Raw genomic sequence first — 25,956 nt, forward strand, 5'->3', positions numbered from 1 at the left:
TACTCCAGGAGCTCCTTATGTGTTTTTGCATGAGAATACTACTGTGGTAAATACAGTGGAATATGTCACACTTTTTAACGTTGCAACGCGTTGTGACAAAAAAATCACAAGTGCAGATCTGAAGCTTTTGTCTCCGGAGTAGTTTGGTTGATCAGGAATATCTCAAAACTATATCTTGGAATGTTACAGTTCATTGTGGGAATAGCAACTGTTGCTGTCAATAGCTATACTTCAGGACAGTTTTGGAAGATCCTGAATGTCCTAAAGGTTTATAATAATTTCTAGTAGACTTCAGGTTGGTTCAGAAATCGTGGTTGATACTCAGGATAGCAGATGGGGCTACTGTTACGAGTGTAGATCTGAAGTTCCGAACTCAAAGGTAGTTTGGCTGACCTGGAATATCCGTATAGTTTCTTTAAATGACATTGTAGATTTCAAGAGCTTCACGGATCCCAGCAGATTATGCAATGCTATTATTTATGGCGAAAACACATAAAATTATTCTTGTAGATTTGAAGGACTTTACTCTATGACAGTTTGGAACACCCGGAACTCTATTCTGTTTTATTGAATGTGTAAATTTATACAGCCGCTTCTATGTTGGGGTCATATATGAGTCATATAATATGACCCCTCCGGCTCCAAAGGGTTGAGAAGATCTGTAAGAAATTCTTCCAGGAGTGCTTTCTTGGTTTCCTCCAATAATTACTGAATCTCAGAAGAAGGTTCTAGAGGAGTATGAATAGGAGCTTCTGGAGGAATCCGGAAGGAATTTTGTAGGATTTCCGGAACGATTTCCGTCTCTTTCGGAAGAAACGAAGTGCGAGGAAATGGAACCGCTGTGCCGTACTCAAGAAATCATCCAACTCCATTGATATTCCGTATGTAATTCACCTAGGAGTTCCCGAAATTAATTCAAGATCTTCTCCCGGGATCTGGGAACTTTTTCCAAGATTTCTTCGATAACTTCTTCTGTGATTCCTCTGGGATTTCCCAGTAACTACTTACGAAATGCCTCAAAGTATTTCCCCCGGGATCCGGGAACTACTTCCGAGATTTCATCGAGGACTTCTTCCGTTATTCTACCTCGAACTCTTTCCGGTCTACTCCAGGAACTCCTTTCGGGACTCTTTCTTGAACTCTTTCCGGCATTCCTTCAAAAACTTTTGCTACGATTCCACCATAGATTACTTTCAGGATTCCACTAGGAGTTTCTTCTGAAACTCTAACAGATCCTTCTGGAACTCCTCTGGAAGTTTATGCTGGCATTCTCTCAGATGTTCTTAATGAAAATCCTCCAGGAATTTCGAATGGAATTCCTTATGATATTACTCCAGGAGTTGGAATAACTCCAGGATCATCCGGGATTCCTCTAGGTACTTCTACTGGAACCCAGAAACTCCTTCCGTGAATTTTTTGAAAACTTCTTTCGTGATTCCTCCGGTAGATTCTTTCGGGATTCCCCGAAAATTTTTTCTGGAATGCCTCTAGATACTTTTTATGGGATTTCTCCAGGAACTTCTTCCGGATTTCTCCGTGGATTTCTTTCAGTATTCCGCTAGAAGTTCGTTCTAGCATTCCAGCAGATTCTTCTGAAACTCTTCCGAAGTTTATTCTAAAATATTCGGAATAAAAATCCTCCAGGAATTGTTATTGAAATACCTAATGAAATTACTCCAGAAGCTTCCGGAATGCCTCCAGGAACTTCTCCCGGGATTCAAAACCTTTCCCGGGATTTCAACAGGTGCTTTTTCTGGAACTCTTTCAGGAACTCCCCTCGGGATCCCCGAGATTTCTTCGAGGACTTTTTCCGTGATTTCACCGGGAACTCCTACGGAGACTTCTTCGACAACTCCTTTCGGGACTCTTTCAGGAACTCTTTCCGGGTTTCCACTACGAGTTTCTTCTGCAATTCCAGCACATTCTTCTGGAATTTCTCCGGAAGTTTATTCTGGCATTGTCTCCGATGTCCCTTATGAAAATCCTCCAATGGAATTCCTTATGGAATGACGCTAGAAGCTCCGTATGGATTTCTTGCATGATTTCCTTATGAAATTCCTGCAGGACTTCCTCGAGGAATTCCTCCAAACTTATTTTAAGGAGATTGTAAGGAATTCCTCGAGAAACTCTTCTGAGTTCTTCAATTTAATAAGGAATTTCTCCAGGAGTTTTTTTTTTTCTGGATGTCCTCCAATAATTCCTGAACCTCTGAAGAAACTTCTATAGGAACATGAAATGGAGCTTCTGGAGAAATATCGGAAGTAACTCCAGGAGGAAGCTAGGAAAGAATTCCTGTAGGATTTCCGAAAGGATTTTGTTTAGGAATTTCAGAACAAAAACTTCTGGAAAAGCGAAGAGGAAACATCTGAAGGAATCCGGAGTGAAACTCTGGAAAAATCTTAGAAGGAGCTCTTGGAGAAACACTGGAATGAATTGTCGACGTGTTGGGCGGGTTTTTTTTATCGTGGAGAAATCCCAAAAAGAACCTCTTAAGAAAGCTGAAAAAAAAACTTGGTAGAATCCCAGGGAAAATTTCTGAAGAAATCCAAAATGAATCCCTCGAAGAATTTCGTAAGGAGTTCTCTGAGGAATCCCAGTAGAAACTTCAGGGGGAATCTTGAAAGAAATTCCTGGAGAAACCGCGGAACTAATCCCAAGAACATCAACCTCAGTGGGAGTTTTGATGGTTGGCAGGGCCGGATCAAAGGGGGGGGGGGCGGTTCCCGGGCCCCCACATTTTAGGGGTCCCCACAAAAACCTTTTTTGGTTGCTAACATTAGCTTTTTTTCATATTGCTCAATTACTGTTCATATTATTGTACATTTTCTTTCACCAGTTTCAAGATATTTTAAAACCTGCTTACAACACAGTGGACATGATAGAGGTTGAATTGACCGACGACGACCGTGGACCACGGGACTTTAACCTTGCCTTATTGCATGTAAGTATCAAATCAATTCACATGAAAATTTTCTACAAATTCACCTTCTTATTAGATACGAGAATCTATCATAAATCAATCTACCGGAGCGAAATGGGTGCACGTGAAGTATCACTTCGATGAAATGGTAAGATAGATAATCCACTCATATTTCGTTACATCTTCATATCAGTAAACCAAAATCTTCGATTTCTAGAAACGGGTATCCCGCACTCGGCGCCAGTACTACTGGACACCGATAAAAAACACCCCGTTTACTCTGGTGGTAACGTACCCGGAAACGTACGGCGTTCACCGTCTGCAGATCCGGACGGAAGACGAAATACACCGGATCCTTGCCAAGGGCAGCAATGTAGCCAGTTTCTTCAGCGGTATCAACTGGAAAATTCACCCCGACTGGTAAGGATGGAGGCTATGGGTCATATCTTCTAAATATGCAGTTTCAGATAAGCGTGATTATCAACACACGTTTTCACTTTTCTGTAGGGTATACTGCAAATATCTGAACGAACACGCAAACGAAACGTTTGCCACTCCCGAGCTGGAGTTGAAGCACTTCCTCGAGCGAATGAAACTAGGCGGTTGGAAATGGCCAGCACTCCGGACACCACCTCCACCGGAGCACGCCATGTTTTGTAAGTGTTGACACTACTGTACACTGTGACAATATTCGTCTCTCTATGTGTGTTACCAAGCAAGCAAGGTGGCGGCTTACGTCGAGCCAAACCCGGATTCAATGTCAACCGTTCGTGAAATCATTCATCCATTAATCGCTCATTTTCCCCATTTATCATTGCTAACGTTCCCCATGTATCATCATTCCATTGCGATTGTTATCATGCCTGACATATTCCATCTATTACATGAAAATGGGAACCCGAGCAGAAACTCAAAACTATCTTTGACATTCTGATTAAAATGGCGAAACGTAACGCATTTCTTTTTTTTTTAATTATTGATGTTTTTTTTTTAAATAACGTAGTAATATTTTCCAAACTGACTTCCATGCACAATTAGTTTTTTTGTCAGGTGGAAAATGTTTCAGCTTTCTCGAAAAAAATGAAGGAAAATGTTGTTTTCCAAAAACTATCTCGCATATTTTGAAATGGAGATCAAAAAGTGATATTGGTTTGATTGATATAAGAGATAAAAAATCTATAATAACACAAGTTTACAAAATAAAATGAAAGTCGTGAACTTCTGTCAACGACCAAAATTTTTGAAGCACAATTTAGTGCTGATTTCGAAACCGACCTTCAAAAAATTTTAAGTAGAACAGTTTTTGAGTTTTAGCTCAATATCGAGTTTTGCAACTTTTCAAAATATGTAATTTACTAAAATTCAAATATATTGCGTTTTGTTCAAAAAATTTTAAATCTTTTTCCATAAATTAAAAGCTGAATACAATACCATTCGATCATCTGAATACGGGTTTTGAGTCAGATTGATGGAATTCAAGATATTGGCGAGTTTTAGGGACAATCTTCTTAAATTTTAGCAAAATTCCCTAAAAAATTTGAAGAAATGTATTTTTTTCAATAAGAAAAAAACAACTTAAAAATTCTTTCTCGACGTTTATTTGACATATCATATGTAGGCGAGTTACAGTAAAAATTTCAGCTCAATCGGAGCATTGATTACGGAGAATGAGATGTTTGAAGTGAGCGACTTTGCTTAAAAATAGAACAAAAATCGATTTCAAATCATCAACCTTGTATGGAAAGTCGAAAAAAAATCCGCTCTACTGTATTTTTTTTAGTTCGCGTTTTTGAACTCAGGGCATGATTCTACACCAAAAATGATCATCAGCTTACCGAGTTCAAAAATGCTGTAAACTAGTGTACTTAATCTCTACCCGGGATTAATTTCGAAATTTCCCTTAATCCTTTCTCTAATTGTGTATGGAAACCGGTTTTGAAAATATTACCCCGTAATTTTTGCTGCTATAGAAATTTGGACCAGACTACTGCCCAAATAACAGAGATATCAAATTTTGAATTTCGCTCGGGATACCTTTTTACCACCACTGTGTAGACTTCGTTCGAATAATTAAATTGTTTTCCTTTTTTCCTGTTTCGATTAATTTCGATGTGTATTCAAACTCATAAACCAATCGAAATTATTCATCCTGTCTTCTGTCGAAATTCTGACGATTTTCGTGCGCCAACCATCATCCACTACTGCTACTACTACTACTGGCCCGCATATATGGGTGCCAAATCCAAACCCAAAATATAAAACTGAAAATTGCAAATCCGCAGCTAACATTTCGACCCGAATGCCTGAAAAGGACTACTATTACTGTGAGTAAGATTTTCCCAACCAAAATAGCCAAGCATAATCAAAGCACAAATCACAAAAACAGACTCAATTAGAAATCGAACTAACAGTTACTCCAAACCCCTCCTCAAAAGCTCTAGTTTCGTTGTGAATCCCTTCGGAATCGACTTTGCATATATTTGTTTTGAATTTAGTGAATCGTCCGATCAGTTTCTATCTCACACAGAATAAATAATCTGCACAGTTCGGAACCGGCTCGTTTTTGATTGGAGATTTCGCAAGCGAAACACTGAATCAAATTCGAACAGGTTGTTTTCCACTGCACGTTTTTACCGCACCTAACCTTACAAAGCCTGAGTTGATTGATTAGTTGAACGATTTCGTTTTTTAAATAGTAAAGTTTCGTCCGGGGAGAAAGAGTGTCGTTGCGTGTCCAGTCATACTGAATAGCCGAAGTTTAGTTTTAGTTCCATTTAGTTTCCAATTAGTTGTTTTAGTGCCACGTGTGATTCGTTGAAGGAAACCCCCTAAACTCGAGGATATGCGCAGTTTTGTTCAAGTATACTTTTACGTTCGATATAATCACATATACCTTGTTTGTAGTCTGCAATGTCAATGCATAAATTCCAACTGTAAAATTTTCTCCAAATATTTATTCACTTGCACAAAGTTTACGAAAGCCGTTCATTTGTTAGCTGAGGAGTTGCATATGCAGGAATAAGTACCACTAAATACTTACACCACAACCAAGGACTGTAACAGTGTAACATGCAAGAGACACTTAACAACATGATGATCTAGTATTGAGATTAAAACACATAACACTTTCAGCACAGAATATAGAGGTGAAATCAAAGCTTGTCGGAACATAGCAGTTATTATTGTGATTCATTCGTGTAGTTTTGTTCCATGCGAAACTAAAATATATTAATATTTAATGAAAAACGATTTTCACCTTGCATGAAGATTAGGGTGGCCCACACTTATATGAAAAACAAAAATTTCGAAAAATGCCAAGTCTTACCTCCAAAATCAGTTGTTTTGGACTCCCAGAAGCTACGTTCAAAATTTGAGCAAAATCAATTAAGCCTAAGGGGGCGCTCAAAACGCTTGAAGTTTGTATGGGAAAACTTGGCCAAATGTATGCAGAAATTTTAAGTTTTCGAAATTTGCCGCTAGGTGGCACTGTAAGCGTTCAATAAATAAACCCTTTGGTATTATTGTAGGTGACTATATGCCAAACAACTTTGTCGAAGACCGCGAAGTGATCCGACGGCTGTGAAAAAAGTTATACCCTAGGCAAAGTATTGAGATTTCATTATTGATATTATTCCTTTACATGTATTGGAAAATCAACAATAAAGTTTATCCTCACTTTACCTATGGTATAACTTTTTTCACAGACGGTGGATCACTTTGCGGTCTTCGACAAACTTGTTTGGCATATAGTCACCTACAATAATACCAAAGGCTTTATTTATTGAACGCTTACAGCGCCACCTAGCGGCAAAATTCAAAAACTTAAAATTTCTGCATACATTTGGCCAAGCTTTCCCATACAAACTTCAAGCGTTTTGAGCGCCCCCTTAGGCTTAATAGATTTTGCTCAAATTTTGAACGTAGCTTCTAGGAGTCGAAAACAACTGATTTTGGAGGTAAGACTTGGCATTTTTCAAAATTTTTGTTGGCCAAAGGCTTAAACTTAATGCCGCAGTAGTCCCCTCTTTAAAGAATTTTGTGTTCTTTAGGTGTTTTGTTATGTTTTAACGAAAGCGTATTCTTCAAAATAGATTTTCCGTCTGTTCTCTTATTTAAATATGATTAATGATTGGTGCTAAAACGTGACAGCTTTTTGAAAATGTGGAATATGCTCACTTGTTCCATATATTATGTAAACCAGACTGCCACTAACACTTGCAAAAGAAAGTATTTATGAAGATGACCCATGGCTGCTAAAATAACTCAGAATCTAAAATACGACCTACCAGCGGTGCTCCAGAGTAGAAATATCAGCATTGAATACACAGTTTACACCCTGGGCCATCTAATGATGCTTGCATATAAAACATTTCAATATAAATGAGTTTTTAAGTGGACAAAAACCTATAAATACACATCCTTAGTTTACAACCTGTTGGTCAGTCTGAACTATTTAATTTGGTTACTCTAAATAGTAACTATGAATGATGCGTTTGTTAAAAATTGAAGCCACTCAGGTACAATTGACGGTATTTTTTTCATATTTCGAGAATTTAACAAAAAAAAGTACAAAGGTAGATGACAATGAAACTGTCCCTGCACCTTCAGGACTATGATAATCTTTTTCGGTGATGTTCAAGAAATATTACAGTCACAGTTTACAATTAATCAATTTTTATCTTTCCTTGAAATATAAGAACTTTTATATTCATTACCTTAAATCCCTTAACACCCCATTTTCATATTTTCCAAAAAATCGAACATTTTCTTAAATATCTTCAATTTCTTCAATGAATCGTCAAATTTTGTAATCTATATGCATAGCAGGCAGCAAGACAATGATCGGACTGCTTTTCCTGAAAGTTTCAAGAAGAAGAACCCATGAATTAATGGGGACGAAAAATTTTTCCGTCCCTTAACACCCCATTTTACGGTAACTTAAAAGTAAAAATAAAATGTCAACCTCGCGTGTCATGCCTCGAGCATATGTGCTTGTCGACAATGCCCTAAATTGACTACCAGAGACGTAAATATGTGCTGTTACAATTGACGTATCTCGACATGACACTCGTCTGTTATCCGGTTTATTTACCACACAACGGACTATTTATCCACCATAGATATATTGACATGTGTCAGATGCAAATTCTCTATCAGACCATCGTTCCATCTTTTTTGAACATTTGAATGTCGATTCACAAATTTGCATTTATGAAATCCCTGGTCAGTAAACTGTGATGTATTTACCTCGGTCAAAAAACTGTGATGTATTGTGACCAAATTTTATTGATACTCGCCATCCATTGACACTCCAATTGAATTAGATGATGAAATTGATACAACAACGTCCTATATCATGGACGCGTTTGAAGAAAGTTGCCCTCTGCTATCTGTGAAAATCACAAGACGATTGCACCATAGATGGTTTATTTAAATAACTAAGTTTTCTAGAGCAAAAAGCTCAAAAGCAGTGTGTTTTAATTTGTTTTTGTCAATTATCTTTGAAAAATGCGTAATTAATTGAAATTCTTTATTTGTGGCCCCTGTTTCACTCTACAATTCGTTCATTGATATCAAACTTCTATCTCTTATTGTTTTCTGGCAATTTCGATTTAAACATCGCATTTCAGATCATAAATTTGCAACTGTCAAGGTAAGCACTTTTTTGTGCACTGTGCTGCACATTTAAATCGAAATTGCAAGGAAACGATTAGAGCTAGAAGTTTGGTGTCAAAGAACGAATTGGAGAGTGGAACAGGGGCCACAACTTTGCCAAAGAAAGAATTTTAATTTGTTACGCATGTTTCAAAGATAATTGACAAAACAAATTAAAACACACTAATCTGCGCTATTTTGCTCTAGAAAACTCAGTCATTTAACTAAACAAGTCGATTTAAAATTGCCATTTGTTAGAAAATTCAATAATCTTTCGAATAAGTGTAAAAAACTGCGATAATTTTGACCAGTTTGAAGTAATAGCCAGTTAAGGCAATACTAATCAAAAACATGGAAAATTCAATAACTACGTAAGGGTTGAGATTTGACCATATGCGTAAAACAATTTTTTTCACCATTTATAAATTAGTGGTGCAGATGTTTAAAGCTATGGAGCATTTTCAATTTTTTATGGTGCAAACCATATTTTATATGATGCAGTTCGATAATACTCATGGAGCATTTATCTATTTTCTATAAATTTCTAACCGTTTGACTAATTTCAAATTTTGAGGCCTGCTTTTGTAGATATTTCAGTTGTTAATCTTTCTAATCCTATTCTATGTTTTCCTGTAAAATACCTGTTTTTGGACGGTTTTTGATATTTATCCATGTTGATACAATTTTTTAAAGGTACCCAGCATCCTCAGGCAATAAAAATATCTACAAAAGCACGCATCAAGATTTGGTCAAGCGGTTAAAAAGTTATCGGGCCTATTTTTTTTTTTTTTTTTGTAAAAAGAAGAAAAAAATAAATTGAATTTTTGAAAACTCATATTTTACGTGACTTTGGAAAAATAAAATGTTCTACAAGTTTATTAAAAGTTAATTTGTGAGAGGTTCATAAAAAATTGAAAATCATTTATTTAAATATTGAAAAAGTTATGGCACTTGAAGTAAAAACACCTTTTTATTACTCGAAAAATCAACTTTAATTGCGCTACCTCTAAATTTCAATATTGTTGGCTCAATCTCAGAGGTTTCTCTTTTTATGTCATTTGAATCCAAAAGAGCTTACGAAATCCAGATTTCAACAAATTTTCATTCTTGGTGCAATTCTAAGCTAACCAAAGCAAACAACATATTGTAAATACATTTAAAAGCATTTGGAACAGACGTTAGTTGGTTGGATCGGAAGCTATTATGTCGGCCTACCAGAATACTCTCCGATTTGCTGAACGATCCTACTGGATATCATACAAATCTCGCGCTGAGTATCATACAGGCGTATCTACAATGATCGATTTCTCTTCATCGATTCTCTCTTCGGAATATTCCGGGAAATTCGTCCAATGTTCGGATGATCTCTTGGTACGTTTTGGTGAAGGACAAGTAGGACTAGCATCTAGAACAATAAAAACAACCGAAATTGTTTTGCCAGCTAAGTTATTAACCAAAGAGAAAATCGATGAAGAGAAATCGATCATTGCAGTTACGCCTGTATGACACTAAACGCGAGAAATGACTGCAGTCTTCCAACAGTGATCAGTTTCAGTTTTGACCTGAATCCGTAAGGAATCCTACAGGTTTATTTCTTGGTATGGAATAGTATCAAGATGAAGGCAGATTGATAATACATAGTTCTTGTATTCTCTTGAAACCAACTGGAACTAACCGTTTGTGTGATGGCGTCAGAATATGGAGTCGGTTTTGTATTTTAGAATTCACCCTTTAGACCGTAGTGTCCACCGTATCAACCGCTGCTATCAGTAAAATATGCCTATCATGCGTTCTTTTAGATCAGAGATTTAATCTGACGAAATCCTTCTGGAGATTTCTTTAAAAACTCCTTCTTAGGATTCCTCCAGAAATTCTATCTTGACATTCCTCCCAAAATTCCTTTTAGGGATACTTCCTGCATTTTTTGCTTCTGAAGATTTTTCAAGATCTTCTGGAGGATTTTCAGAAGAAGTTTCTGGAGGACTTCCAGACGCGATTCCTGTAGGACTTCTTGGGGAAGTCCCCGAATGAATTCCTGGAGAAATTCATGAACGAATTCTAGAAGACAATTAATTGATGGCCCTTTTCCGACTATACCAGTCCGCCAGTATGTCTGAAATAGACGTTAAAACTTAAAACATGAAGGCAATAAACGCACTTTGCGTTAATAAATTTACCCGCACTGTCGCGGCTTACGCTCACACTTGTTGTAGGCCGTGAAAGTGTGGGAGATTGACATCTAATAGCCGAAGAAGAGTTAATGCTGTGATAGATGGACCCGGCTAGGGTTGCGCTTCGAATCCAGTTTAGCTTTCTATTTAGCAGAATTGTAACTTGTTCTGTGGCTTACTTGGTTAAAGTGCCAGACTAGCGATACGAAGTCGTAAGTTCGAATTCCATCTTAACAGAGGATGAGTATAAGTTGACTTTAATATTTTAAACGGTATTTCTTCGTCATGTGGAGTTTTGTCGGCCAACTAACCTGAAACTGGGCCGTCAGTTTTGAAGGAAAAGTATTGAGGCAAATACTGAGTTCAACAGATTTTAGATAATACCCTATGACATAGAACACTATGTTTCCCTATGGCATTTACATCAAAATACTCTTTAACAGCTAATCATAGGATACTCTTAACAGAACAACAACACGATACACAATTATCAACTACCCAACACATCGTACTCACTGCAGTGTGACAACTCTTCTTTTGTTGTACTTTTGTATCAGCAATTAAGTTGTTTTGTTGAGATGCACCCTATTTTGTATATCCCCTCTCAGATTTCACAAAGCACTTGGTGTGTGACTTTAATCATTTCAACCTCACCACTCACTCTTCTATTTCACGAGTTTACCCATTAGTTGCACATCCATTGTTCATAGTCACTAGAGAAACCGGAGAAACCATTGGTTTTAACGAATTCCCCCAATCACCAAACTCTTATATACCTCACCCAGCAGCACTGAACCTTAGTCTTAACATTAGTGTAGAACCAATTTTAAACCTTCAATTTCCTAATCATGTTTTTTATTTTGTTTGGACCCTATTTACAACTCCATTTATCAATGCAATCCGACCATTGGCCCACCCCTTAGGCGATCGCAATCTAATGCAAGCCCTGGTTTACGACGCCAAAGTGACGGAATGGTTCTCGAAAAACACCAGCGGAGGTAGCGGTAGTAGAGACGAGAAAGGCGGGTAAGAACAGTTCCACGAAGCATATACGATCCGTACTTGCACCATGAAATTAGTCTTTTTTTTTCTGTAGTTACAGTGCGCATTTCCATTTAATTTACGACTCCACCAATAGACTAATTAATGCTGAGTGTATCGTATGATTACATTTTTCTTTTTTTTCCTCCCATTAAACCTGAACCTAATTTTACGCACCGCGGAATGTCACATTGTAACAAACATTCGATCCACTAATCGCTAATCGCTTGTATAACACATTACGCACAACGGATTTGGTTCTCTCTTGTTTGTATTTTCTTTCCCTCTGGTTCCACAATTTGTTTCGATTTATTTTCGATAATTTCCACTCATCTGGAATAGCCCTAGCCCAATAGCAGTTTTGATGGGTTTGTTGCCAAGGTAATTGAACTCACGCTAGTTGTACAGGAATTGAACTTAGTTTAGCAACCGCCAACACCGATCAATAAATGACTGAGATGTTATGGATTTGTTTTTGTTATAATGTTGTTTTAATAATATAATATTTTCCTCAATGCTGCAAAGGAATGAGTTCAAGCAACGATTCGGAGTTACTGTTTCCTTTCTGGCAACACACAGTGGGCTTACCCGGTGGCAGGACCATATGAACTTTGGCGACGAGTCCAAGCAATCAGAGTAAGTATGCATGTGTGAAACCATATAATGAGCAACCTTTTATTTTTCGATACATAAAATAGGATCAGCGTGGTTACTTCCCTAAATATTCGCGGCAGATTTTTGAAATTTTCATTGATGGTAAAATGTTATACAGGTCGGACTCGATTATAAGGAGTCGGGTTCTGTTCTGATACTTCTCAAACATATATCTGGGGAACGGAATGCTCTGTGAAGCTGAAATTTTGCCAACTTTGATTAGTGAGGAATTAAAATTTCGTGTTCAAACACCGTTTGCGAGATATTATTTTGGGAAGCGTCAGAACCTCACTCCAGATAATCGAGTCAGATCTGTAGTTTAGAGTGGAAATTAAATGTAACCTTCTCAGGAAAATGAGTGCCTCCAAATATTTACTTATTTCTTTCAGAAGAATTTGTGCAGATCATTTTTTGATAGTGAGTAGCTTTTCATGAGCTGCTCCACAAGCACTTTCGAAGACCTCACTCAAGTATTCATAGTGCCACTTGGGGCAGCTAGTAGTTGGAAATATCTTCAGGATTTCTTTCAGCAATTTTAACAGGAGTTCCTTCAACGATTCCTTCAGCAATTTTCTTGAGAGTCCCATAAAAACTTACTTCAGTAATTTTAATAAAGCTTTCTCTGAGAATTCCTCCAGAAGTTATATCAAGAATTCCCCGATGAATTCATTCGCAGAAGTTCAGAAGTAAAACAGTATGGAGGACTTTTACCTTGTAGTTTTTTTTTCTAAAAGTTTGCCGAATAAAGCAAGGATTACACACGCATACCAAAGTGGTAACAGAGCTATGAAAGCTACTTTCCACGAGGTGAGTGTAATTTATTTGTGGAGAATCATCTTCACAGCTCTCTTATGACTTTGTGATATCTATGACTAATTGTTCAACGCAAATATCTGTAAATTGTGGCACATTGAGTCAATTGTGATTTTGAAAATAATAACCAAGTCTCAAGCCTTTAAAGCAGCTGTGGCTTGAGATTGAAAATAACTATTTCAATAATGTCATATTCAGATGATTAGTTTTTTTTTTCAAGAAGGTGTGTTACAGTGTCGTGACATTAACCTAATCCCACTTGTCTTTTCTAATTCGCTTGGGCTTCTGGCTCTTCAGCCGAGGAGCTTGTATGTTGCGACCTTTCCCAGATAACGCGCTTGGTTTCATCCTCTTTGGAGCCACCATCCTATGTCGTATTTGGTTTTGCAAGCATCTCATCCTCTTTGGAGCCACCATTTTCTAGTTTTACATCCAATAGCACAAATTTGGTCTTCTGAAGATACTGCCTGATATAGAAACATCTGCTTGACCAGTGCCAGCTGACGAGACCTTCTGACTCTTAAGCCTTGGAGCTTGTACGTTAGAATATTTCCCATGTGACGCGCTTGGTTACATCCTTTTAAGAGCCACCATCTTCTGCCGTATTTGGTTTTGCGAGCATTTCATCCTCTCTGGAGCCACCATCTTCTAGTATTACATCCAATAACACAGGTTCTATTGATTTGTAATGGTGTGTAATAATGTAGTGACACTAAAATAATCCCACTTGTTTTTTTTCTAATTCGGTTGAGCTTCTGGTTCTTCAGCCGAGGAGCTTGTACGTTGCAACCTTTTCCATATGACGCGCTTAGATGATTTTTTGGAGCCACCATTTTCTGTCGTACTTGGTTTTGCAAGCATCTCATTCTCTTTGAAGCCACCATCTTCTAGTATTACATCCAATTACACAAATTAGGCAACAGGTCCTCTGAAGAAACCGCGTGATGTTGAAACAACTCTTTGCAAGTGAGTGTTCTTATTTCTGCCCAGGAGTACATTCGGGAATTATTCTGACAGTTCCTTTGGGTATTCCTTAATGTGCTCGAAAATCTCTCCAGGAATTCTTTCCGAAATATCATCAGGAGTTCCTCCGAAAAAATCTTCTAGAGCTCCTAAGATAGTTCCTGAAAAAGCTCCATCGGAAAATTCTTCAACAGATAGGTACTACGGATATTTTTCCAAGATTTTCATCGAACAATCCTTCAGGAATTCCATCTGCTACTTTTAGAAAAAGTTCCATTGAATTTGGTAAGCGTTAAGTGTAGAATCATGCCTTGAATTTAAAAAAGTGACGAAATATAAGACATAGTGAAATCAGGGCCCATATAGCCGAGGCGGTAAACGCACGGGTATTCAGCATGACCATGCTGAGGGTGACGGGTTCGATTCCCGGTCGGTCCAGGATCTTTTCGTAAAGCAAATTTCCTTGACTTCCTTGGGCATAGAGTATCTTCGTGCCTGCCACACGATATACGCATGCAAAATGGTCATTGGCAGAGGAAGCTCTCAGTTAATAACTGTGGAAGTGCTCATAGAACACTAAGCTGAGAAGCAGGCTTTGTCCCAATGAGGACGTTACGCCAAGAAGAGAGAGAGAGTGAAATCAATTTTTGTTCTTTTTTTAAGCAAAGTAGCTCTCTTCATATATCTTTATCTCCGTAACAAATGCTCCGATTGAGGTAACTCAATAACACCTTATGTTTCAAATGTATCATGAGGAAGAATTTTAAAATTGTTTTTATCTTATTGAAACAAAGAAAGACTAATGAAGGTCTGTTGTAGAAATTTAAGGAGGTCTTCCTATATAATCAATATCTCGACTTTTATCAATGTGACACTAAAAATGAGTTCAGATCGACGAAACATATTAAATTCAGCTTTATATGTATGCAAAAAATTGAAAATTTGTTGGCTGCATCGCAAGATATTTGAATTTCAGTAATTTTCATGTTTTAAAAAACTGTCGAGCTCGATTTTCATATTAAACTCAAAAACGATTCTACTTTTTTTTTGAAACAGTCTCAGAAGTAAGCATGTAATTATGCATAAAAAATTCGGTCGTTGATAGAAGTTTACGACTTTCTTATTTCGTAAACTAGTGTAATTCTTCAAGAAAGTTTTCGAAGGTTCCTCTAAATTCAAAAACATGGCCATTTTTTCTATAATTCCTCCGGGAAATATTTCTTCAGGAAATTTGGTTTGAAATACCTCCAAGCGTAATTCGAAAATTCCTGCACGATTTTTTTCTGCAAACTTTTCCAGGAATATCTTTAAACATTTCTATATCAGTTTTTCATCTTCACAAGTTCCTCCGACAGTTCCTCAAGAACATACTTCGGGAATTAGTTCAAGAGTTCATTGGCGAATTCCAACAGTTCCTTCAGGAATTTCTTCTAGAATTCTTTCTACACACTTAAAACAGAATGCCAAGATCGGCTGTGCAAATCTCGGCAAAAGAATGGAAATTAGCCGAGCTCAACTGAGTGTGTAGAATTGATAATTCTTCAGCAATTATTTCTCCAGGGGTAAATTTGGAAAATCTTCTAGGAGATCTTACGGAATTTGAGATTTTTTTTTTCAAAAGTTACTCCGAGAATGCTTTCAAAAATTTAATTGAAAAAAAATTCAGGATTTACTTCGAAAGTTTCTCCAGTAGTTCATGTAAAAAATCGTTGTAGTTAAATGAGATTTTTTCCAGGGATGTATCTGGATAACACTCCAGCAGTTTTTATTCTGTTGTTCATCCTTGCTCTGTTGTAATTCCTTCGGGATTACCACCATGAATGCTTTTTAAAATTCTGCAGAAGTTATTGCGGAAATTCTTTCCAGGAGTTCCAATTGAAATTTCTCCGGGATTTCTTACGCAGTTTCTCCAAGAGTTCTTTTAGAAAAAATCCTCTACAGAATATTTTAGGAACTTCGCCCAACATTTCCTACAATAGTTCCCTCGAATATTCCTGCAAGAGTTCTGTTGGGAATCTATAAAAAAGTTCCTTCGGGAACTCCTTAAGAAGTTCTCTTGTAAATTTATCCAGAAGCTTCGTATAAGACTCCTCCATCCAGAAACTTCTTAGGGAATCCTTCTATGAATCAATCTAGAATTTCTTCCGTAAAAGACAACGGAAACTTCTAGAGGGGCTCAGAAATTCCTATCATTCCTCCTGCATGTAGGAACTCCGCACCACAAATTCCTCCCAAAATTCTTACGGGATATTCTCCAGGAATTCTTTCGGTAGCTACACCAGAAGTTATTCTGAGAATTTCTTTGGGAGTTAGTCGAAAAAATCTCGGGAATTCCTCCAGGAGAACATTTGGAAATTTTTCAAGAATTTTCTTCGGAAATTTCTCCAAAAAATACTTTGGAAATTTCCACAGGAGCTGATTAAGCCTGTTTAACAGTATTTTCCAGGAGTTGCTCCGTGTGTTCTTCCAAGAAATTCCAAGAAATTTCAGAAGTTTCATCGACTATTCTTGCAAAAGATGTTTCGGGATCCACTTCACGAGTTCATTGAGGAAAAAGTTGCTTCAGAAAATCCTATTTTGGAAAATACTTAAGGGATTCCTTTGTCTGTTTCAAAAAAGCTCCTATAAAATTTGCCCATGGATTTCTCAAGGAGTTATTTCGGAAATTCCTTCCACATTTTTATAAATTTCTCAACAGTTTGCTTCTAGCGTTTCACCTTCTAAAGAATTTACTTCGAAGTTACTAAAACTCTTGAAGAGTTCCTTTAAAAGGAACTGCGGAAGAATTCCTGGAGGAACTTTTGTATGAACTGCCGAACGAACTTCTTGAGGAATTTCCGTAGGATCTCCTGAAGAAGTTTTGAAAACAAGTATCGTAGGACTCCCAGAAAACAAAATGCTGGAGCAATTTTCAAATCAACTTATGAAAGAGTTCCCGAATTAACTCCTGGGGTAACTTTGAGAGGAAATCTTGGAGAAATTCTCGTATTAACAATTGGAGAAACTACCGAAGAAACAGCTGACGGATTTTTCGAAGGAGCTCTTTGAGAAATTTTTGAAAGAACTGCTACAGGTATTTCCAAATTTGTTAGTAGGGTAAGGTACATTGTCAGTCCGGGAGTCACCTATGGTTGGTGATATGATTTGACAATGGATCAATATACACAAACCGCCGTTAACAACCGACCACTTTTCGACGCAAAAACTAGCCAAAAAGAAAATTCTATCGCGCGTCTCCACTCCACTTGGGAGCAGAAACCTTTAGTCTATTCCACACAGAAATACACTGAACGCGACTCATTTGTCGGCGCCCGGATTTTTTCTCGACCGGCGAGCCCGAACTAACACTTTTCACTCTTTTGTATGAATGCAAAAAATGAAAGAAAATATTTATTATCAACTTAAAGTGTATTGGGAACTAGCGCCGACGGGAAGCGAAAAATTCGGGACCGACTCGATTCCACGACGCGTCCACCGCACACTGAATTCGACCGCATCGATTTTATTCTTTCTCGTTCACACTGCAGCGCGATGGGAAGCGAAAAATCCGGAACCGACTCGACCGGCGACGCATCCACCGCACACTCTCCAGAAAGAATTCCTAGAGGAGTTGATAAAGTATTTCCTGGTTGAAACAAAGAACGTATTACTTCCAGTCCACAAAAAACGTATTGCCTAGTCCACAGCGCGTCCAGATGACCGCACTCTAGTAATTGTCTCTTGACGACAATAAAAAAAAACAGCCAACAGCGCGTCCGGATGACCGCACCCTGGTCCACAGCGCGACCGGATAATCACACCCATGTCTACACGGTGTCCAGACGACAGCACTCTAGTGCGGGAAAAAAAATGTTGGATGATTATTCAAATTATCTCCAGGTGGAATTTCTAAAGGAACTATTGTATAAATTCTCGATGGAACTCCTGGATAAATTATGGATGTAAATGCCGAAGCCTAGATTTCAAACAAATTCTTAGAGGAATTCCTAGAGAAACGTTTGTAGGAGCTTTCGAAGGAATTCCTAGACTCCAGGAGTTTCCAAACTCCTTCTGAAGAATTCCAAAAGTTCTGAAGAATTTGCCGAATATTCTAATAAACTCCTGGAGGGATATTCGATAGAATTTCTGGAGGAACTGTCGAAGGAACTCTTGAAAATTTTTGTTTATGAAAATACTAGAGAAAATTTTCTCCTGAAAAAAAATCACGAGGAAACTCATGCAGGAATTCCAGAATAGGATATTCCTGTCCCAGGGATTTGAAAACATTTCAACATAAAAATCTGGAGGTATCTCAGAAAAAAAGAATGCTCTTCTCAATGGAACCTTTTCATATTTTTTTTTCCGAAGGAACTGTTGTAGAATTTTCCGAAGAAGGTGCGGAAGAAACTACATTGAAACTTTCTAAGAACTTTCCAGAAGGGTTGCTGGATATATTTCTGAAATAATTGAGGAGTATCTGTAAGACCTCCCAGAAGATATAAGACATAGTGAAATCGAATCATTCCCAAGTAACCATGACGCTGGATATAGAGCATTAATTTCGCTTTATAGTGTATTATATGACATGCGATATAAAGATGTTTTGTCATATAGGTACCATTAAAGTAGGTTTAAAGTCGAAAGTGGCGCTACTATTGTTGATTTAAAGCAAGCTTTGCTGTGGCGATTGCTAAAGCATATAAAATGCTTGTACCATATAGCTAATGCAATAAAATAGTATGGAATGCATACTTAAGGCATCATGTCAACGAAAGAAAAAAAGTATTTTTCATTTTTCTGTCTATTTTTATCTTCTCATACCTGTTCCGATACTCTCACTCTGATGTTTTTTGTTCTATTTCGGGAATTGAACCTAGACTGCTGAAACTGGACCGCGATGAAACTCGGACGCGCTAACGATGTGCTATGACTACCATGTATTTTGCACCTAGAAAAATGTGCAACATAAAGTAAAGTATACTCAGCTCCTGCTTTATTGAGTTGTGTTTTCAGCAGCTCGAAAAGGTTGTGCTAGGGTCTGAAGGCCATCAGTTACAGGGGATAGACAAAATGATCGGGACAGGCAAAATTTTCACTTTTCAAAAAATGTTCAATTAGCTGTAACTTTTCGAAAAGTGCATCAAATATTTTCAAAATTTTACTGTAAGTTCCTCAACTAGTTGTGTATCAGTGGACAAAATTTGGAAAAGATCGGACAATTCTTCACGAAGTTAAAAAAAATTTTGAAAAAGGTAAAATTATCCGATAGCCAACTTTGAGCTGTTATATCTCCGGATTCAATGAACCGAATGCAATGAAATTTTGTCCATTTATGACTTATATAATGAGCTATGAAAAACCATTGACTCAACTTAATATTCTTAACACGGAAGAGAGTTATAACGATTAGATTATTTTTCTAAAAAAACACCAAATTATCCAAAACATCAACATCCTTTCAAAATTCAAGATGCAAATTATAGTTCATTTAGTTTCCCTCTAATTGACTTATATATAAATGCGTTTTGAAGGAAAGTAACAACATAGCCGCCAATAAATTGAAAAAAGTAATGGGATGCATATTAAAAATAGACCAATTTACTAAAAAATCGTGAAAAAAATTAAATCGCTATAACTTTTTCGCTTGTTTAAAATTTCAAGTCAAGTTAAATGTTTTCCAGAGTTCATTATATAAGTCATGAATGGTCAAAATTTCATTGCAATCGGTTTATTGAATCCGGAGATATAACAGCTCAAAGTTGGCTATCGGATAATTTTATCTTTTTCAAAAATCTTTATAACTTCGTGAAAAATTGTTCGATCTTTTCCAAATTTTGTCCACTGATACACAACCAGTTGAAGAACTTACAGTAAAAATTTGAGAATATTTGATGCACTTTCCGAAAAGTTACAGCTAGTTGAACATTTTTTGGAAAGTGAAAATTTTGCCTGTCCCGATCATTTTGTCTATCCCCTGTATCTTACTCTCCCAAATCCATTCGAAAACAAGCGATTACAGAACCGATTGATTCCACAAACGAAGATAATATAAAGATATAAATTAGTCTGTGTTGATTCTGTTCTTATTGTTTTCATACGTGCTTACTTCTACCATTTCTTTTATGAAATCGGGTCACTATGTTGAATAAGGAAACCAATATCTCAACCCCACATAATGTTTGTTCTCTCAGCATCTGATTGTCTTCATGTCCCAACCAGAAACCTAAAAATCCATATACAATAAAAATGTTCAAACAGCAACATCTGAGCATGATAATCCAAGTTCTACGCAGCGATCTATGAAAATTTGGGTTTGTTTTTCTTTTCTTTTGAATGGTTGTGTTTCTAAAAATGTTTTACAGTTTTTTTTTTCGAACTGAGGGTTTTTTATGTTTACAACGATGAAAGCATGAGTAAAGGCATATAAAGGAATAAATCCTTGCATTATTGATTGCCATAAAGCTTTTAACATGGTAATGCAATAAAGCATTAAACAACGTCCCTATAGAACTATACCGAACTGTCAAAATTCCATAATGCTTCAATGCTTTCATATTGTAGAGTAAACGCTTCATTACTTGACAGGTGTAGAATAAAAGTTATCTCGCATTAGCTAAACTATAATACGATTGAATTAATGTTATGATATAGTGCTTGTGGTTACTTGGGTTGTCACCACAATGACTGTTTTGTACGGCTTATGACGCTTTAAGGGCGCTAATATCATAAAACAGTAGGGTTTTTTTTTTAAAGTATGACTGCACTAAGTTTTCGGAAAAGTCTCTAAGACGTTTCCTGCAATTTTTTTTCGGAAATAACTTCTGGAGCTCCGCCGGGATTTTCTCCATTCCGGTTCAGAAATTCCTGCAGGAGTTGTTTATTTGTAAATTTCTCAAAGAATTCCATTGGAAACTTTTCCAAGGAATCCTTTAAAAAATCCTTTGGTAGTAACTTCAAAATTTCTTCCGGTAATTTGTCCTTCAGGTCCTCTGGAAAATCCGTGGAAAATTCAGCCGGGTATTTAAGTACATTCAAGAATTCCTCTAAGATTTCTCTCTGGAGCTCCTCCAGAAGTTAATTCGAGATTTCCTTCGGCATTTTTCAAGATTGCCCTACGAATTACTTCTGGATTTTCTTCAGGAATTCCTTGTAGAAGTTAATTCAGAAATTCTTGAAGCAATTTTCTATCAAAAAGCTCCAGCATTTATTTTCAGGAATTCGTCCAAAAATTGCTTCCAGAACGCCTTCAGGAGATCCTACGGAAATTCTTCAAAAAGTTGGTTCGGCAGTTCATACAAATGTTTCACCAGGAATTCTTCCGCGGTACTTTCCGAAGGAATTCTTAAACAGTTTTTGCGGAAGGAATTTCCGAAATACCTCATAGAGAAACCTCTGGAGGAGCTCTTGAGCGAATTCTCATTGGTTTTTTTTAGAGATAGGCGAAGGAATCCCTTAACTATGTATTCCCAAAAAAAATGTTTTTGTAGAAATTTTTAAAGATACTCCTAAATGATTTTCTGAAGGAACTATTTCCCACAGAACTCCTGAAGTGAATCCCGAAAGATCTTTTGCAAGAATATGCGATGAAACTTCTGAAGAATACTGAATTCAAACCAGGAATTCGATTCTAAATCCTACTGGAATTCCTCCCGAAATTTCTCTAAGAATCCCTTTCGAAACTCCTTTCGGAATACCTCAATATATATCAAAGATGTTCTTCGGAATATATCCAAGAATTGTCCCGGAACTTCACACGGATTACCCGAGAGGATCATGATTATTGATAGCAACTTCATTGGAAGATTTTAATTCGTGTGATATCTTGGACATTAACGGGTTTATCCGCGAAACCATTCTTTCACATAACTCTACCATTGCAGGCCCGACTTCAGCGAAACGCACAACCGAGCGATCGACGAAATTTGGTACAAACGCGCCGTGGAGCTCTACTACAACAACAAGAACAAACGTAGCCAGGATGGCAACGGCAAGGATGACGACGATAAGGACAGCTACGTCTACTCGGTTCCGTTCGATGCCGGCAATCGGAACGACACCCTGGTGACGGCCAGCAATGCAATCTTCCACAATGACGGCGGCAAGGAAACGCCGGTGGCCGTGGTCGGCTTCCAGTTCCACCATTCGGCCATGTACACTCTGTTCAAGAACATCACCAGCCAGTGCAGGCCGAACAGCGATCACAGCTGCGAGAAGACGTGCTTCACGGGCGACTACCAGTGCTACGTGATAGACAACAACGGGTTTGTGGTGATCAGTGAACAGCTGCAGGAGACGGGAGCGTTTTTTGGGGAGGTCAAGCCGGCGTTCATGCAGCGGATGATCGATGACGGCATCTTCAAGAACGTCACGATCTACGACTACCAGGCGGTGTGCTTCGTGGGGAAGAACATCATCAACCTGGGCAACATCATACAAACGGTGAGTATTGAGTACTTGAAGGATGAATAGGACAGAGGGTTTCAACCGTGTCTATTTGTAGCCTCTGAAGGTGATCTGGTGGTTCCTGAGGAATGCGGTATCCTACGTCCTGTGGTTGATCGTGCAGATATTCTTCACGATCGTGCAGGCCTACGACGAAGGTAATACAGCTATGGAGTTTAAAGTACCAAACCTTGAGTAACGAATTCGTTCTTTCAGCGCCATACGACAACCAGTATGACGCGATGGCAGATCCCGACTTTGAGGATCCCACGGCCGGTCGGTACAAGGAGCCCGAGTTCAACAAGGTTCTGATCAATCGAACGCGACCGGAACCTTGCGATCACGTTATCACGCTGTACGAGATCAACAACGACGTCGATCCGACCGTGTACCGCAAGGATGCCCATCAGTGTGAAAGGTTTTTACGAATCCAAAACTATACAAATCCTAATCGATCTAAATCTAGTCCCAATCCAAATTCAATGAAAATCCAGTTCATCTAATCAAAACCTAATCAAATTCCAATCCAAGCCAATAGAATTCAATCCAAATTTGCAATCCCAAACCAATCCAAATCCTATCCAAATTCAATCCATATCGAATCCAAATCCAATCCAAATGCAATTGAAATTCAATGCAATCCCAATCGAAATCCAAATCCAATCCAAATTAAAATCCCAAACCAATCAAAATACATTCCATATCCAATCCAAATCTACTCCAAATCCAATCCAAATGCAAGTCTAATCCAAATTGAATGCAAATCCTATCCAAATCCAATCCATATCCAATCCAAATTCAATCCAAAACCAATCCAAATCAAAATTCCAAACCAATCCAACTCCAATCCAAATCTACTCAAAATCTACTCCAATTCCAATCCAAATCTATTCCAAATCCAATCAAAATCTGTAATCAAAATCCCAATCCAATCCAAATCCTATCCAAATCCAATTCAATCCATATTCTATCCAAATCCAATCCAAATCCAATCCAAATCCAATCCAAATCCAATTCAATCCATATTCTATCCAAATGAAATCCAAATCCAATTCAATCCATATTCTATCCAAATCCAATCCAAATCAAATACAAATCCAATTCAAATCAAATCCAAATCCAATCCAAATCCAATCCAAATCCAATCCAAATCCAATCCAAATCAAATCCAAAACTTTTCCAAACCCAATACAAATGCAATCAAAATCCAATCCAAATCTAATCCAAATCCAATCCAAATCTGAAATCCGAATCAAATCCAAAGCCCAATCCAATCCAAATCCTATCCAAATCCAATCCAAATCCAATCCATATCCAATCCATATCCAATCCAAATCCAATCCAAATTCAATTGAAATTGAATTTAAATCCAATCCAATACCAATCGATATCCAAATCCAATCCAAAACCAAATCCCAAACTAATCCAAATCCAATTCAAATGCAATCCAATTCCTATCCAAATCCAATCAAAGTCCATTCCAAATCCAATCAAAGTCCATTCCAAATCCAATCAAAGTCCATTCCAAATCCAATCCAAATCTATTTCAAATTCAATCTATATCCAATCCAAATCCAATCCAAATCTAATCCAAATTGAATCCAAATCCAATTCAATCCAAATCCAATCGTAATCCAATCCAAATTCAACCCAAATCCAATCCAAATCCAATCCAATTCCAGTCGAAATCCAAATTCAATCCAAATCCAATCCAATTCCAGTCAAAATCCAAATTCAATCCAAATCCAATCCAATTCCGATCGAAATCCAAATTCAATCTAAATCCAATCCAAATTTAACCCAAATCCAATCCAAATTCAATCCAAATCCAATCCAATTCCAATCGATATCCAAATCCAATCCAAATCCAAATCCCAAACTAATCCAATTCAAATGCAATCCAATTCCTATCCAAATCCAATCCAAATCCAACTCAATCCAAATTCAATCTAAAATCAATGCAAATCCAATCCAAATCCAATCCAAAAGCCAAATCCAATCCAAATCTAAATCCAAATCCAATCCAAATCCAAATCTAATCCAAATCCAATACAAATCCAAATCCAATCTATATCCAATCCAAATCCAATTCATATCCAATCCACACGTCATCCAAATGCAATCCAAGTTGAAATTCACATCCAATCTTGTCATAATAAGACACAAAAGATCGAATACACTGTGTTGTATTATTTGCATATGTTTTCATGAACAAAGTGTCCAGCCCACTTGAGTCTGCCGTGATTCGAACTCTCAACGATTATTCACCGCTTTTCTTCCTCCTTTTAGACCCTACGTGGTACTGCCAATCCCGTCCAGCAATTTGATCCTGCTGGTTCTGGACACGCTGTGTCCGCTGCCTTCGCACGTCCCAGTGCTCACCACGTGGCCCGTCGAGCACGACTACAACGCGACGTTGGCGTGCCACAAAGCTCACAGCGCCGAACTTCCGCGGAGGCGACCGCTCACCTGTATCAATAAGCATGCGAACGTAAGTACTCTAGCTCTCCTCTGATATGATGTTGTAAACCAATCCGTTTCCACCGTTTTCATCCTACAGGAAAGTATAATCGAACTGTGCGGACGAGGTTCATCGTTGATCAAATCCAGCTGGATTCTGATGGGGTGTGTCCTGCTGCTGGGACGACTGTTGCGTGTGTACCACAACTAAATCCATTCTACGAAGATCATTGTGAAAAAAAACACGCAAAGAAAAATACTGAGAGCTTTCAACTCGGATGCAAACTGCCACTGGTGAGGGTGATCTCCGGATACAAGGAACATTCAAAAAATGAATCATCAGAACAAACTCACCACTGGCAAGCGTCCCTCAAGAAAAAAAAAAGAATAACGAACAAGTCTCAACACTTCACAAACTATAGCTACAATTTGATTGTTACTTTCAATTTTCGATAAGAAACCAACTTGAGTATGACTTCAACGAGAGGGAAAAGGTAAAACCAAAGCGTTATATTTAGTACAATAACCGCTGCTGCTATAGAACCATTAAAACTATTTAGCCAAATTCTGTTACTCAATTTCACAAGATTTTTGAAAACTTATCTCACTTCAGGCTTCTGAAATCAGCAGGAGAAACCGAAAGAAAACCTAGTACACGTTTTGTTATATCGATGACTATGTGCTACCGAACATTTCTTATAGAATCGTAACCAATCTCATGCTCTTGTACAAAGTAAACTAACGAACGACGAATTTTCGGAACATGAAAGTGCAGGTTATAGGTGGAGGATGGAAAAGGCCAAACTAGGTGGCAACACTGCAAAACAAATATATTATTGATTAGGAGTGAATTGTCGG

General features: G+C 37.7%; 1 protein-coding gene across 6 annotated transcripts in view; it reads left to right on the top strand.

Moving 5' to 3' along the window:
• Positions 1-25,956, top strand: part of LOC109413869 (voltage-dependent calcium channel subunit alpha-2/delta-3) — a 48,858-nt gene extending 22,902 nt beyond the window's left edge. For 2 of the 6 annotated variants that reach the window (XM_029860880.2, XM_029860883.2), the window contains 13 exons: positions 2,837-2,941; positions 2,997-3,068; positions 3,138-3,340; positions 3,428-3,576; positions 5,203-5,244; positions 11,670-11,772; positions 12,130-12,168; positions 12,313-12,423; positions 22,077-22,635; positions 22,697-22,796; positions 22,855-23,056; positions 24,928-25,129; positions 25,199-25,956. In XM_029860880.2, coding sequence (XP_029716740.2) covers positions 2,837-2,941; positions 2,997-3,068; positions 3,138-3,340; positions 3,428-3,576; positions 5,203-5,244; positions 11,670-11,772; positions 12,130-12,168; positions 12,313-12,423; positions 22,077-22,635; positions 22,697-22,796; positions 22,855-23,056; positions 24,928-25,129; positions 25,199-25,309 — 1,998 coding nt within the window. In that variant the 3' untranslated portion in view covers positions 25,310-25,956. The remainder of the gene's footprint in view (positions 1-2,836; positions 2,942-2,996; positions 3,069-3,137; positions 3,341-3,427; positions 3,577-5,202; positions 5,245-11,669; positions 11,773-12,129; positions 12,169-12,312; positions 12,424-22,076; positions 22,636-22,696; positions 22,797-22,854; positions 23,057-24,927; positions 25,130-25,198) is intronic. The other 4 variants (XM_029860884.2, XM_029860885.2, XM_029860882.2 and 1 more) reach the window with 3 other exon arrangements.

This window comes from Aedes albopictus, chromosome 2 (genome assembly GCF_035046485.1).
Source record: "Aedes albopictus strain Foshan chromosome 2, AalbF5, whole genome shotgun sequence".
NCBI classification, from domain to species: domain Eukaryota; kingdom Metazoa; phylum Arthropoda; class Insecta; order Diptera; family Culicidae; genus Aedes; species Aedes albopictus.